Raw genomic sequence first — 16,585 nt, 5'->3', positions numbered from 1 at the left:
ACATAAAGAAGATTCAACAGGAAGCTACGGGAGGGATAGAGGATGAGATCACAGGCTGAGGTTGATGGGCAGGCAGAGGCTGGACCATGATTTGCCTGCTTCGTGGAAGGTGCAGTCAAGGCTGAGCTGTGGTTGGAGGCAGTGATGGAGAAACACCTGGCTCCTCCCTTACTCCCACTCTCCTGCCAGGGTCTCCATGCTAGGAACCCAGCAGGGAGTCAGCAGCAAGGGGAGCTGACAAACAAGTCTGCAGGGGCCAGTGGCCAGAGACAGAGGGCCGAGCAGAGCAGGGGAGGGGAAGGACTGAATCCCTGGGCAAACCACCCAGGACCAGCACACACGCCCTTCCTCCATGGCAACCATCTCTGGTCCTCACTGATTCCATCAACCCCTCCCACTCTGTCCCTTCCAGCCTCAATAATGTATGAACACATAGACATATTTTATAGTGCAATTTTTTTCATTTAGTGCTACTTTTGTAAACAAATTAATTAATGTAAAATGTGATTTAAAATTATTTCCCAAAGTTTTAATATAGACTGTGGGCCCTGGTGCCTATTCTGTGCCACATCCTCAGGATTGGGAGCCTCCCCTGGGGGTGAGGGGGATGTGAGACACAGCTCTCCTCTCATCTGGGCATGTCAGCCCTTCTTCTTGGGTAAGACTCTTGGACAGCTGCACTAGTAGATGAACAGCTAAGAGTATGGATTCATGCATGTTGTGTTTTTTTTATATTCTTAAATGTTAATTTTTTGAATAAATGTCACTTATAATTATAACTTTTTAATAAATGTATAACTTTTTAATAAATGTATAACTATGCTTTCAGTAATCACTTGAAAAGTTTTTTTTTCTTTTATAAAAATGTAATAATAACTTAGAACATCCCTCCTTAAATAATCTATCCCAACTGGAAGCTATATAATAAGGGCTTTCCACGGTGTGAAAAGTTCCCTGAGACTCTTCTACATTACTAATTTTCAAAGGAAACTCGTGGAAGAAAGACATGAAATTTATTATAGGCTAGTGTGCCCTATGGGTGGGGAGACTGTGCCTTCCAATTTATCTTTCTGGGTCAGGAGTAGGTGTTGCTTTTATCACTGGAATGGTCACTGTAATGGTTAAAAGCTTAAACTCTGGCACCAGACACAAACAACGATGCTGATTAAATGTAGTAATAATAACAAACGCATGGGCACACTGACGCAGCCTCAGGCAAGCTTGTGGCTGCTTTATATGACGTAACTTGCTTAAAATCCTCACCCTCTGAAGTAGCTACTATTACCATGTCCATTTTACAGACAGTGAAACTGAGGAACAATGAGGAACAATGAGTGACCACTACCCCAACATCTCGAAGCAGAATCTGAAGCCAGGCTGCGGGCGCCTGAATTCCTGCTTTGACGCTGCACACAGCGGCACTCAATTCTGATTCTCAGCTGGGTTAACTTGTACAAATAACCAAACTCTCTAAGCTGATTCTTTCTTGTCTGAAAAATGAGGATGTTATATACCTCATTTTGGGATTTTTGAGGCAGTTAAATAAACTATTGTCTGTATCACTATTTGGAATATTGTGACTGATCGGAAAAACGAAATCATTATGGTTAATGTCTTAAACTGATATTAATCTTATTAATTTAGTATCATTATTAAGAGTGTTATAGATTAATGGAGGTCAAGTGTTGTAAATAGTGGTTACTGGTTGTAAAAATACCAAAACATGTTTCTTGGAGGCCTGTCTGGTGTTTGGAGGGCAGCTCCTGGTCTCTGTCCCAGGTATGATGGGAGAGGGTTTGTATGGGAGTCATGTGGTGTCCATGGTCCATGTGAGGGACTAGCAGAGGAAGAACCCTTCCCCCCGAGGATCACCCATCATCTGCTTCTCCCTCCCACCTTCTGCCCGCTGCCCCCCCACCCCCACCCCGTCACTCTGGTTGAAGCACTGGCCTCTGCTGGATGTGACATCAAAGCAGTGAGGTCGCTGCCAGACCAAGCAGGACAGAGCAGAACACTGCAAAGCCAGGCGGCTAGGCCAAATGTCCAGGCCCAGAGCCTTCAGGGATTGGCAGCAAGTGTGTTTAAGGAGTGGAAGGAGTGGCCCTCCCAGGCAACTCAGAGAACTAAGACTCTGTTGTCTAAATCCTTGGAGAAAATGCAGATGCAAAGACTGACAATTCTGTGCAGTCAGTAACACAAAGAAGCAGGCTCCATAGCACATCCCCAAATGGGAAAAGACACCAAAACATCACACAACAGTCTCCAGGAACAGACCATCATGAGACAAGGGAACTGCCTGTGAAGAGGAGGTTGGGCTGGAATGACCGCCAGTTCCTAGGGGGCAGAAAGGAAAAGTTTATTTCAGAAACTGGAGTATTAGCTATGCTATTCTTCCCTTATCCCTTTTTAGTCTTGATAAAGATGAAGTTGAAGATTGGTGGCTCAGACAGTAAAGCGTCTGCCTGCAATGCAGGAGGCCTGGGTTCGATCCCTGGGTCAGGAAGATCCCCTGGAGAAGGAAATGGCAACCCACTCCAGTACTCTTGCCTCGAAAATTCCATGGACTGAGGAGCCTGGTAGGCTACAGTCTATGGGGTCGCAAAGAGTCTGACAGGACTGAGTGACTTCACTTTCTTTCTTTTTCTTTCTTCTCCAGATGTCTAGATGGAGACCATCTGGACCATCTGGGAAATTCCAACTAACAGGTGTGTCAGATCCTAGAGACTGGGATCAGCTTCACCTCTGGTTGAAAGTGCCTCAGACAGGCCATCTCCTTATGTGACCTCCACCAGCCATTCAGTGACTAGCAATGGTTTATCTTGACTCCTATAGCCAGAGTGAACCTGCCTTGGTCCCCAGAGCTATCCATGACTAGTGACCTTCCTGCAAAGTCCTGGAGTCTCTTCCCCACCCTCTGTTCCTCCACTCCCTCCCTGTACAGGATCTGTTTAATCTGTTCTGTTGGCCTCCCCATGAGGATTCAATGTCTGATTCTCCTCCACTTTCCCCAGCCCTTGTTTTCTTTTTTTCTGTATCTTTCCGTCTTTATGTATTTCCCTATCTCCCAGGTGGTACTAGTGGTAAAAAAATAAACAAAAAACAAAAAAACCCACTGGCCAGTGCAGGAGACATGAGACTTGGGTTCAATCCTTGGATTGAGACGATCCCCTGGGGTAGGAAGTAGCTACCTTTTTATTCTCCCCTTTCTCTCAAACACCCACATCCACTCCTCCGCATCTCTACCACTTCCTTACCTCTGAATCTATATGACTGCCTTTTTCCTTGAATATTCTGCTCTTGAACAACCTCCCCCACATTTAAATCAGTCCTTTCTTCTGCCATCATGAAGGGCCTCCTCTTTGACATTGACCTTGGGCCCATAGTGCTTAGCACTATGTGAAGCACAATGTGAAGCACACCTTCACATTGATCTTCTTCTATAGGATTCTTTCTAAATCACAATGACTTCCAGGCAGTCCTTCTGATTAAATCTGGCTAATGACACCCTGGGTTCCTCTTTCTTTGTCTTGGTATTTGGGGCAACAGCCTTTTGTCACAGCCAGTCCTCGAGGACTCAGCCTCTGGTTAGATGCTCATACAAACACCCCTCCCTGCCTTCTCCGTGGTCCTTCAACATTTCTTCCTTGATTCCCAACCTTTGCTCAGGACTCGGACCTCCACCTCCCCTTCTCCTTTTCCTCTTTGCGCTTGGTCTCAATCACCTTGCTCAAGACTCAGTTGGATGGCAGGCCTGTTTTGTCCATTACTTTCTTCATAATTAATTCTCTCTTGGATCACTGAAGAGAGGGAGAGAGAAGACAATTAGAGATCTCCACTAGAGACCAGGAACATCATCTCAAAATTGCACATTTAGAAATTTCCAGCTCTTGGGTCACTCAGAGATTAGTGGATCCCAACCTTCATGATAAAGTTCCCCCATCATCCTTGGACAGAAAAGAGAAACCCGAGCAAGGGAGCAGTTATGTTCTCTGCACAGAAATGAGCCACTTGAATGTAAGGATTAAAGAGTCGTGGGAACATCCTGAGGCTGTGGGTTATGTATAATAAACGTCACACCGTGAGGACGACACATGTTTACATAGCTAAGGGAAGTGAAATGTGTGTATTGAACTGTTCAAACTGTAAGAAAGAAACAGATTTCCTCTGGAGAAGGGCTAGGATCCTAGGGAGATCTGTGTGTATAAAAGAGAAAGCCCCAAAGCTTTAAAGATGGTGCTAGATAAGAGGAAAGTTGGGTTCATTGGGTCCTGGGGGAAGAGTGGATTGCAAAGAGACAAACCAGAAGATACGGGAGGATCTCTAGACACCTCCCTGGGGGTGCCCCAGATCCCAGGACACAAGAAAGACACTCTGAAGCTGCAAGCAGGGAGTGCCTATTACAGCGCAGCAGGACGTCCCCATGACTCCTGGACCAGGGACCCATGAGGCTGCTAACAAGAACAGGACGCCAGCCCAGAGCCCCTGCATGTAGAAAGTGAAAAGTGAAAGTGAAGTCACTCAGTCGTGTCTGATTCTTTGTGACCCCATGGACTGCAGCCCACCAGGTTGCTCAGTCCATGGGATTTTCTAGGCAAGACTATTGGAGTGGGTTGCCATTTCCTCCTCCAGGAGATCTTCTCGTCCCAGGGATTGAACCTGGGTTTCCCGCATTGTAGGCGGATGCTTTTACTGTCTGAGCCAGATGACCTGGCAAATGTTGGAAGAAGGAAGTAAACCAGGGATCCTAGAGGGTAGGTCTCTGCTGTGAATCCAGGGAAGGGATGGTAAGCCTGGGCTGCCCCAGGGCTAATGGCAGGGGCTCCTCCTGGGGCAATGCCTGTAGTATCTCTTTACTGTCAAATTGCTTACCTTTAGATTTAAGACCTTTCAAGATCTTTTTTTCAAACACGTCCCTCTTGAGTCAGCTCCCCCAGTCTGCTTCTCACTCTGAGTGACACCCCTTGACCGTGTCCTTTTCCAGAAACTCTAGAACTCTTCTTACTCTGTGCCTGTTCCCATAGCACCCTCTCTCCTAGGTTCATAGAGTCGTTTTTCCTGTGAAATCTCCATCACTCTTGGGAAGTCTTAGTTGAGACCAAATTTTTCGTGTGAAGTCAAAACAAAAAAATCTTGGCAGGACATCTTCCTTACATAGTACCAGGTATAAGCAGTGCTTTCTCAGGAAAAAGTGGTGAACCAAAGCTTTAGTTTTGTGTAGCATCAAAAATAGACTGGTAGAGCAGTAGGTTTTATGGTATTTAAGCAACGTTTGTTTTACTCCTTTGTGGAGCAAGTTAAATAAAACCATTTCTTCTTAAGGGCAAATTTGATCTTGAGTTAACATTCAGTTAATTACTTTGAAAATCCGATGAAGGTGAACTCTTGTCTGTGTTACTAGGCCAATCCTGGGTTTAAGGTTAAAAAAATGACATGTGACTGGTAAATTGTGTGTAGACAGGATGGGACTCTCTATGGACTATTCTTGGGTCTTCCTTCAGAGCGGTGACTCTTGTCTCTCATGGGGTCCCTGAAAGTTATAACTATAGAGTTGTTGAATTTTTGATGCCCATAGACATGGCGCTGCTACTCCAGGATGGATCCTGCACCCACAGCTAAGCTTAAACTGGGTAGTAGTCAACTGTGTGGACTACTGTGTAGACCACTGCTGGCCTTTCATTTGTCCTTCTATCTAAATCGGATGGCACTGTGGCTCTGGTCCTCCTGTGAGTCTAAGTGCCTAGTTAAGCAGGCCTCCAGGTGGGTGTTGTACCATAGCCATTATAACATGAGCTCTGAGAAGACTTAGGGTATGCGTGTTTTTTTACCTGATATATCCCCACTGCTCAGCACTAATTATGACACGTGATGGGAGCTCATTATATACTTGTTGATCAAAATTGACCTTGAACATCAAAAGGTAGATAATAAGATAATTACCGTTTTCGAAGCTTTTATAAATGATATTTAAATCAGGATATTCCTGCATGTTGACCTCACTGAACACAGCTTCCAGAAGCGACGGGTTAAACGTCTTCTCCAGCTCACTGAGAACATTGTACACCACTCTTGGTACAGGGACCAGGTTTCTACAAGAATCTTGACAGTCCTTAAAAACAATGAATGGGAAAAATAGAAATACAGACTTGCACGTTACAAGAGAGCCCTAGAAAGAGATTTCAAGTTAATGTATTCCAATTTCCATAAATAGGTATCTTTTCACATAGAGGTTTAGCATTTCTGTATATTTGTATGGCTACTAAGCGAAACAATAAATCCTCTCTTCTTAAAACAATCCATTTGTGAATCTGATCTCCTCACCCTAACTTACATTAGATGTAAGAAGGCACAATTCTGAAGATTAAAAGTGGGTTCAAAGTTAATGAATATGTAGCTAAGAGCCTGGTCAACTCTTTGAGGAATAGACTTGGCAGGTGACAAGCCACTGTTCTGTTGACTGGACAACTCCTGCCCCTTCACCAGTCCTGACTTGGCCTGGGAGAGCTCAAGGAAGCCAGGGGACAGTGCTCCATTTTGTGAACTTGGCCACAGTTTGAAAGCATATCTGTAGGTCAAACTGAGACTTGCATCTCTGTAACTCCAGAAACACCTATTGCTAAAATTAACTCAAATTCCAAGACTCAAGAATACCAGAAAAAAAGAAAACTGAAAACTGTTGGAGAAAGAATATCCTGCATCTACTCCCAAATTTGCTCTCACACGACATTGTCTCAGTGGGTTTTAATGTTTTCAGATCTAACTATTTAAATTGATATTCATTGAAAAGAAATGCTCTGTAAATTATGATTTTTATCAAATCAATAAATTAAATTTATTCATCAGTTCATTGACATTAATTTAATTTATGCTGTCTTGTGTGCATTCCTACAAGGTAGTAAATATCTGTGGAGAACACCCACTGCAGATCCAGCCTGTCTCCAATGTTATTCACCCTGACTCCTGTGTTCACTACAAGTACCACCCCTTCAGTTAGAGACAGGACTGCCTCCAGGGATGCCTGTTTCTGCTCTCTCTTCCCTTTCTGCCTTTTAGGATCACTTGCATCACTACTTGGAAATGTCCCCCTCTCACTGGAGACTCTTCAGATGGCTAGTCATACCCTGATATTTGGGTCTAGGATGTGAAAGTTAACCTAGTTTCAGGCCAGTTTACCAGATTGTGATGTGATAAACTTCACTTACTTCATACATTTTACTGGTGATGAGTTCGTTGTCATGTAGGCCTTCAAAGAAAGGAAATGTCTTTTTTATCGCATTTGAAATCTGCACCTTGTGTCTTTTGAAGTGCTTGAATACAGTCTCAAAGAAGAGCCTGTTGTCCATGTTCTGATTTTCTGAGGACATCCTAGGGAGGAAGGATACCATGTGAAAACAGTCATCCAGATTATGAGATGCTTATGGAAGCTGTAAGATTTTGCATATAAAGGACAGGTTGCAAAGAACAAACACATGTAAGATAACTCATCCTGAGTAGAGACCAGTTATATATATATCACATACCTGGTACACTATTTTAATAATTTTTTTTTAATTGTAACAAAACCCAAATAGAGTAAACAAAAAAGTGAAAAACAATGAGATAAAAATGTAACCTTGAAAATGTTTCTTTATTAACTAAGAGAAAATAAACCACAGAAAGATAAAAAATAGTATCTCCTCTCTGCATAGAGCTGTTAAGAGAAACACCATCCTACAGATGATCAACTGGCCCATGAAAGGCTGCTCAACATCGCTAATTATTAGAGAAATGCAAATCAAAACTATAATGAGGTACCTCCTTACACTGGTCAGGGTGGCCACTGTTAAAAATGTCTACAAATACCAAATGCTGAAGAGGGTGTGGAGGAAAGGTAAACCTTCTACACTGTTGGTGGGAATGTAAGTTGGTGCAACCACTATGGAAAACAACATGGAGCTTCCTTAAAAAACTAAAAACAGAGTTGTCACGTGATCCGGCAATCCCATTCCTGGTCATACCCAGACGTAACCACAGCTTAAAAAGATACATGCACCCCATGTTCACAGCAGCACTGTTCACAACAGCCAAGGTGTGGAAAAATCCTAGATGTCCATCGACAGAGGGATAAAGAAGATGTGGTACTTAGATACAATGGAATACTACTTAGTCATGAAGAGAACGACAATACCATTTGCAGCAGCATGGATAGACCTAGAGATTATCATATTAAGTGAAGTAAGTCAGAAAGAGAAAGACAAACATCATATGATATCACTTATATGTAAAATCTAAAATACGGCATAAATGAACTTATTTACAAAACAGAAGCAGACTCACAGACATAGAGAGCAGACTTGTAGTGGCCAAGGGGAAGGAGGGGTGGGGGAAGGATTGATTGAGAGTTTTGGATTAGCAGATGCAAACAGTTACATATAGAATGGATAAGCAAAAAGGTCCTACTTTATAGCACATGGAACTGTATTCAATATCCTGTGATAAATCATAATAGAAAAGAATATGAAAAACAATATATGTATGTATAACTGAATCATGACCACAGCATTGGAAATAAACTATACTTTAATTAACATGCTTTTTAAATTAAAAAAAAGAGAAATTTAATCCTATGTTATAAACTGGTTCATAAATGATAAGATGTTTTAATAATAATATAATAAGGTATAAATTGGGAATTTCACAAGAATATCAATCATTTCTCCTGGGACTTCTACTATGTGCTAATATAAATTTCTCTGTGCTATTGCTATATGAAGTCAATGTTTTTAGACATCTCAATTTTAAAAATAGCAGTTCTTTCCTAGCAGTTTTTTCCTTCAAAACTTAATTTTAAACCTGAGTCTATAATTTGGTTCTTAGTTGTTATATAGGTCTGATATTTATGTTTAATCAACATTTCGCATTTTTAAATGTTATGAAGACCCATTTTAAATGTTAGCTTTCTTAGTCAAATCAAAAGAGAATTATTGTCACTTACTAGTACCCAAAAATCATCAGGGAAAAGTAATGTCACATTACTGTGTTGAATTTTTCATGAAAAAATTTCTACTTAAAGATCTCAGATTGAAGAGAAACACTTATCTTATCTTTTATTAAGCCCCCACTAAAATTTTAATAACGGGGTTGGATTCACAATGACAAGGAGAATGGCAGGAGGCAATGAGCAGATGAGAGATTTCTACCAAAATCTGTAAGATGAAAAGTGGCCAGAGGATTGCTAATCACTGTTTAAGGTGGAGTATGCTCCCAGAGGTCAGGAAAGCAGCCAGTATGTCCTGCAGAACCCTGGTGGGGCAGTGGAGATCCCAAGGGAGATATGGTGTGGAAAGCTGATGTGTTATTTGAAAAATGAGGAAGAGGAACAGCACACCCTATACCCCTCAGCTTGCATCCTGAGCACTTGTACCCAGACAGCCTCTCAGAGGGAAGCAGCACTGTCCTTTCTGTCCCCATATGTTAATTTTATCTGTTACTTGACTTAATATACATGAAAATAATACATCACATGTGCTTTGTGTCTGACCTCTGCTCGTCATCCATATTGTTGGATGAATAGAAGTTTGTTCCTCTTATTGTTGAGGATATTTTATTGTGTGGATCTAGCACAATCTGTTCATTCACTTTCTTTCCAAAAGACATTTTGAGTTGATTCCAGTCTGAAACTAGAATGAATAAAGCTGCTGTTCTTGTACAGATCTTTTGGTAGCAAGTTGTTTTCATTTCTTTTGGGTCAATGATTAGAAGTGAAATTGTTGAGTCATTGTGTAAGACTATGTTTAATCATTTAAAAAAACTACCAAACTGTTTTTTAACATCTGTTATAAATGGCCTTTCTGATTTAGCCATCCTAGTATGTGTGATGTGGTATCTCATTTCAGTATTAACTTCTATTTAAAATGACTAATAATGTTGAGCACACATTCATATGGTTAGCAATTCATTGGCAAGTTATACATCTTCCTTTGTGGAGTGGCAAAGCCTTTGGCCCATTATCCATTTATATTACTGGGTGTCTTCCACTTACTCATGCATAGGAATTTGTTATATGCTATGGGTAGAAGTGTTTCAGCTGATCTACGTATTGTGAACATTTTCTCCCAAGTCTGTGGCTTGAATTTCATTCTCTTAACCATGTCTTCTGATGCAGAGAACGTTTTAATTTTTATGATCCAGTCTATCAGTGTGTGTGTGTGTGTGTGTGTGTGTGTGTGGTTAGTGACTTACATGTACTATCTAGGAAATCTCTGCCTACCCCAAGTTAATAAAAATTCAGAAAGCAATTTATAGTATAAGCATGGGTCTGTTTCTGGATTTTTCTATTCTAGACTGTTTCTGGATTTCTATTCTATATCATTGACCTGTATGCGGATCAAGAAGCAACAATTAGAATTGGACATGGAACAATGGATTGGTTCCAAATTGGGAAAGGAGTACATCCAGGCTGTATGTTGTCACCCTGATTATTTAACTTATATGCAGAATACATCATGTGCAATCCTGGGCTGGATGAAGCACAAGCTGGAATTGAGAATTCTGGGAGAAAAATCAATAACTTCAGATATGCAGATGACACCACCCTTATGGCAGAAAATGAAGAGGAACTAAAGAGCCTCTTGATGAGGGTGAAAGAGGAGAGTGAAAAAGCTGGCTTAAAACTCGACATTCAAAAAACAAAGATCATGGCATCTGGTCCCATCACTTCATGGCAAATAGATGGGGAAACATGGAAACAGTGGCAGACTTTATATTTTGGGGGCTCCAAAATCACTGCAAATGGTGACTGCAGCCATGAAATTAAAAGATGCTTGCTCCTTGGAAGAAAAACTATGATCAACGTAGACAGCAAATTAAAAAGCAGAGACATTACTTTGCAGATAAAAGTCTGTACAGTCAAAGCTATGATTTTTCCAGTAGTCATATATAGATGTGAGAGTTGGAGCATCAAGAAGGCTGAGCACTGAAGAAATGATGCTTTTGAACTGTGGTGTTGGAGAAGACTCTTGAGTCCCTTGGCCTGCAAGGAGATCAACCCAGTCAATCCTAAAGGAAATCAGTACTAAATATTCATTGGAAGGACTCACGGTGAAGCTCTAATACTTTGGCCACCTGATGCAAAGAGCTGACTCACAGGAAAATACTCTGATGCTGGGAAAGACTGAAGGCAAAAGAAGGGGGCAGTAGAGAATGAGATGGTTAGATAGCATTACCGACTCAATTGACATGATGAATTTGAGCAAACTGGAAGACAGTGAAGGATAGAGGAGCCTGGCATGCTGAAACCCCTGGGGTCACAAAGAATTGGACACCACTTAGCGACAGAACAACAATAGTTATAAAATAGGTAACTCCTGAGGATATAACCTACAGCAGCATAGTGACTACAGATAACAATACTGTATTGCATATTTGAACGTTGCTAGGAGAGTAGACGGAGAAGGCAATGGCACCCACTCCAGTACTCTTGCCTGGAAAATCCCATGGATGGAGGAGCCTGGTAGGCTGCGGTCCATGGGGTCGCTGGGAGTCGGGCACGACTGAAGCGACTTAGCAGCAGCAGCAGGAAAGTAGAACTTAGAAGTTCCCATCACAATAAAAAATTTTGTGACTAAGCATAGTGATGAATGTTAACAGACTTATTGTGATAATTATTTTGCAATATATACAAATGTATACAAAATATTCAGTCTTTATGTTGTACACCTGGAACTGTTATAATAATATATGTCAATTTTACCTCAACTGAAAATGAAGTTAAAGATCTTGAGAGGGGAAGATTAGATTATTTCGGATTATTTAGATGAGCCCAAAATATTCACAGGAATCTTTATAAGGATAAGAAGAAGGCAGAAAAGTTAGTCAGAAGAAGATTTGGTGATGCTATGGTGATGTTATTTGGTGATGCCATTGGCTTCTGAGCCAATGAATGCAGGGAGACTCTAGAAGCCAAAAAAGGCAAGAAAAAGAGTCCCTCCTAGAGTCTGAAGTAGAGCCAATGATTATAAAGGTGAAAAATCTCTAATATTTTTAATATTAAAGTGAATAAAAATGAAAAATACTTAAGAGCATATACAATATAGTCTTTCATGAAAAATGAGAATACAAATTATATACTTAGGAAAATGAATTATATATGTAAATCCATAGAAGATCTTAAAGTTATACCCACAACTCTAAAAGGATTAGGGTTGAAAGCTTCAATAACTGTTCTCTGCATCTATGTGTTTGTTTTTGTTTGATTTGGTTTGTTCATTTATTTTAGTTTTTTTCATTTTTTTTTTTTTTATATCCCACATATGAATGAAATCATACGGTATTTGTGTTTCTCCATCTGACTTGTTTCACTTGGCATAATATGCTCAAAGTCCATCCATGTTGTCATGGATGGCAAAGTTTCATCCTTTCATGACTGAATAGTATTCCATTGTATATGTATGCTACATCTTTATGCGTTTATTTATTAATGAGAACTTTGTTTCATATCTTGACTGTTGTAAATAATGCTTCAGTGAACATATGAAGTGGTTAATATTACTTTTAAAATGTCTTTTTTAATTCTTCAGATAAATAAGTACAATTGGAATAGCTGGATCATATGATAGTTCAATTCTTAATTTTTTAAGGAGTCTTAATACTGTTTTCCACAGTGGCTGCACCAGTTCATATTCCTATCAACAGTATAGTGTTCCTTTTTATCTACATCCTCTCTACTCTTGTTATTTCTGCCCTTTTCAATAATAGTCATTCTAACAGGTGTGAGTCGACATCTCATTGTAGTTTTAATTTGCATTTCCCCAACGATTAGTGATTTTGAACACTTATTTTTTTTTGTATGTCTGTTGGCGATCTTTATGCCCTCTTTGGAAAAAATGTCTATTTAGTTCTGCCCAATTTTTAATCAGGTTGTTTGTTTTTGTTGTATGATTGTATGAGTTCTTTATGCATTTCACCCCTTATTAGATATATGATTTGCAAATATTTTCTCTGCTTGATGGACTCATTTTCATTTTGTCGATGGCTTCCCCTGCTGTGCAGAAACTTTTTAGTTTGATGCAGCCCCATTTGTTTATTTTTGCTTTTGTTTCCCTTGCCTGAGGGAACATATCCAGAAAGGTATTGCTAAAACCAATGTCAAAAAGTGTACTGCCTCTTTTGGCCTAGAAGTTGTGTGCTTTCTGGTCTTGCATTCAAGTCTTTAACCCACTTTGGTTTTTGTGTATGGTGTGAGATAGTGGGATTTATTCCAGGAATGCAAGAATGGTTCAATATCCACAAATCAATCAAAGTGATACATCATATTAACAAAATGAGAGACAAAAAATCATATGATTATCTGAATAGACACAGAAAAGCATTTGAGAAGACAACACCCATTTATGACAAAAATTCTCAATAAAATGTGTATAAAAGGAATGTTCCTCGACATAATAAAGGCTATGCATGTCAAACCCACAGCTAATATCATATTCAAAGGTGAAAAACTGAAAGCTAGCCCTCTAAGATTAGGAACAAGACAAGGATGCCCCCTCTTGCTGCTCTTATTCAACATAGTACTGGAAATCATAGCTAGATTGATTAAGTAAGAAAAAGAAACAAAAGTCCTCCAAATTGGAAAGGAAGAAGTAAAACCATCACTATTTGCATCTGACATAGTTTTATATATAGAAAACCCTAAATACATCACCAAAAAAATGACTGGAAATAAGCAAATACAGTAAAGTTGCAGGGCATAAAATCAATATACAAAAATCTGTTGTATTTCTGTACACTAACAATGAGCTAGTAGAAAGAGAAATTAAGAAGACAATCCCATTTGTATCCAACAAAAACAGCAAAATACCTGGGAATAAAGGTAACAAAAGAGATAGAAGACCCGTACACTGAAAACTAAAAGATATTGCTGAAAGTGAAGACAGACAGATATTTTGTGTTTGATTACCTAAGGCAATCCACAGATTTCAGTGCAATCCCTATCAAAATCCCAATCACATTTTTTATAGAAATAGAACAAAAATCCTGAAATCTATGTGGAACCACAGAAGATCCAGAAGAGTCAAAGTAATCCTGAGAAAAACAGCAAAGCTGGAGATATTACAAGCCCTGATTTCAAATTTATTGCAAAGCCATATTAATCAAAACAGCAGAAAAACAGACACATATACCAATGGCATAGAATTGAGAAGCCAGAAATAAACCCACACATATATGGACAGTTAAGACTATGCCAAAGCCTTTGACTGTGTGGATCACAATAAACTGTGGAAAATTCTGAAACAGATGGGCATGCCAGACCACATGACCTGCCTCTTGAGAAACCTGTATGCAGGTCAGGAAGCAACAGTTAGAACTGGACATGGAACAACAGATTGGTTCCAAATAGGAAAAGGAGTACGTCAAGGCTGTATATTGTCACCCTGCTTATTTAATTTCTATGCAGAGTACATAATGAGAAATGCTGGGCTGGATGAAGCACAAGCTGGAATCAAGATTGCCAGGAGAAATATCAATAACCTCAGATATGCAGACGACACCACCCTTATGGCAGAAAGTGAAGAGGAACTCAAAAGCCTCTTGATGAGAGTGAAAGAGGAGAGTGAAAAAGTTAGCTTAAAGCTCAACATTCAGAAAATGAAGATCATGGCATCCGGTCCCACCACTTCATGGGAAATAGATGGGGAAACAGTGGAAACAGTGTCAGACTTTATTTTTCTGGGCTCCAAAATCACTGCAGATGGTGATTGCAGCCATAGAATTAAAAGACGCTTACTCCTTGGAAGGAAAATTATGACCAACCTAGGTAGCATATTAAAAAACAGAGATATTACTTTGCCAACAAAGGTCCGTCTAGTCAAGGCTATGGTTTTTCCAGTGGTCATGTATGGATGTGAGAGTTGGACTGTGAAGAAAGCTGAGCACCGAAGAATTGATGCTTTTGAACTGTGGTGTTGGAGAAGACTCTTGAGAGTCCCTTGGACTGCAAGGAGATCCAACCAGTCCATTCTGAAGGAGATCAGTCCCGGCTGTTCATTGGAAGGACTAATGTTGAAGCTGAAACTCCAATAGTTGGCCACCTCATGTGAAGAGTTGACTCATTGGAAAAGACCCTGATGCTGGGAGGGATTGGGGACAGGAGGAGAAGGGGACGACAGAGGATGAGATGGCTGGATGGCATCACTGACTCCATGGACGTGAGTTTGGGTAAACTCCAAGAGCTGGTGATGGATGGGGAGCCCTGGCGTGCTGCGATTCATGGGGTTGCAAAGAGTCAGACATGACTGAGCGACTGAACTGAACTGAACTTGCAATAAAGGATCAAAGAACATACAGTGGAGAAAGTATAGCTGCTATAATAAATAGTGTTGGGAAAACTGGACAGACACATGCAAAAGAATGTGTCTTGAATGAGACTTTTCCCCTCTATATTCTTATCACATTGTTTGAAACTTTATGAATCAGAATGTACAATGTATTTCTTTTGTATTAAAAGAACAGAAAATTAAATAGATGAAGCAATGTTATTTCTGAACTGATTACTAAAGATAGGATTTTCCTTGTAGAGGAAACCTAGTGCAGAACAGAATATCAAAGCAAAAATAAAAACACTCAGCCTGGGCTAGCCTTGTGCAGTCTTGCGTCTTTCTCTTCCTTTTACTTTCTTTGCTCAAGATTGCTGGAGGACGATCCCAAGCCCCCAGCCAGAGGTGGAAATAGCATCAGAGCTGACGGAGACCCCGTCCACCGGACAGGCATGGGACCACACCACCCAGGGCTTCAAAATAAGTCAGGGGTTTACCCGAATTTCGTGTTTTCTAAACTACCTTCTTTGAAATGACCTATGTCAAGGTAGGGGTGACCTGAGAGAAACAAGAGTGCTACAGGGTCACAAGAAAATAAAATCTTCCTGCAAAGGCTCATAAAGGACAAAGGTGCCTTCAGGCAGATGGGCCAGCGGAGCAGTAGTTGCAAAACAAGCAGTCCTGTGTGTTGTGGCAGCAGGACTCAACCAGCAGGCGCCCTGCTGCAGTTTGAAATCCCATCTCCTCGTCACACACTCCTGTCCACCCTTAATCGGCAGGTGAAGGTTCCCCTACACCAGGTGGAAAGCAAAGGTTCAGTGCAGAGTCCAAAGACAGCACTGAACAGCAGCGTGCCACAAGGAAAGGCGGAAGGAAATGGGAGAAAGACTGACCTGGTGCTGAGCTCTCTACCCTCTCCAGCCATTTTCCCGCCCAGTCTGGCCTGGGCCTGAGCTTGGCCTCCGATTCTTCCAGTCTCCCCAGCCCCAGTCTCCCCAGCCGGGGCTCTGAGAGGCCCCCGGAGCCCTGAGCCCCGAGCCCCGAGCAGGAAGTCAGCTCTGGGTCTAATCCAGGGCTGGCGGCTCCGCCCTTGGAGGGGAAAAGAGAAGTGAAAGTACTTTCCAGTGAGCTGCGCTTGGCAGACACCGGCTCCCTCCCTCCACCCGCAGCTCCCTGATGCTTCCAGCCATCAAAACTTGTTGTCCCAGGGACGAAAGACAAGGAGTGACACTCAGGGCCTGGAGGGCCAAGGGAGGTGCAGGGTCAGCCCCCAGGGGTCCACCTGTTTGTGCAAAGAC

General features: G+C 41.2%; 1 protein-coding gene across 2 annotated transcripts in view; it reads right to left on the bottom strand.

Moving 5' to 3' along the window:
• Nucleotides 1-16,335, bottom strand: part of LOC129646854 (nuclear autoantigen Sp-100-like) — a 28,088-nt gene extending 11,753 nt beyond the window's left edge. For both annotated transcript variants that reach the window (XM_055573707.1, XM_055573708.1), the window contains exons 1-5: nt 16,181-16,335; nt 7,200-7,362; nt 5,938-6,106; nt 3,723-3,797; nt 2,275-2,334 (exon numbers count right to left, since the gene is read on the bottom strand). In XM_055573707.1, the coding sequence (XP_055429682.1) occupies nt 2,275-2,334; nt 3,723-3,797; nt 5,938-6,106; nt 7,200-7,362; nt 16,181-16,212 (499 nt within the window). In that variant the 5' untranslated portion in view covers nt 16,213-16,335. The remainder of the gene's footprint in view (nt 1-2,274; nt 2,335-3,722; nt 3,798-5,937; nt 6,107-7,199; nt 7,363-16,180) is intronic.
• Between the last annotated feature and the right edge of the window lie 250 nt (nt 16,336-16,585).

The sequence above is a fragment of the Bubalus kerabau genome, chromosome 3 (genome assembly GCF_029407905.1).
Source record: "Bubalus kerabau isolate K-KA32 ecotype Philippines breed swamp buffalo chromosome 3, PCC_UOA_SB_1v2, whole genome shotgun sequence".
Taxonomy (NCBI): Eukaryota; Metazoa; Chordata; class Mammalia; order Artiodactyla; family Bovidae; genus Bubalus; species Bubalus kerabau.
This window is presented reverse-complemented; position numbering and strand designations above follow the sequence as displayed.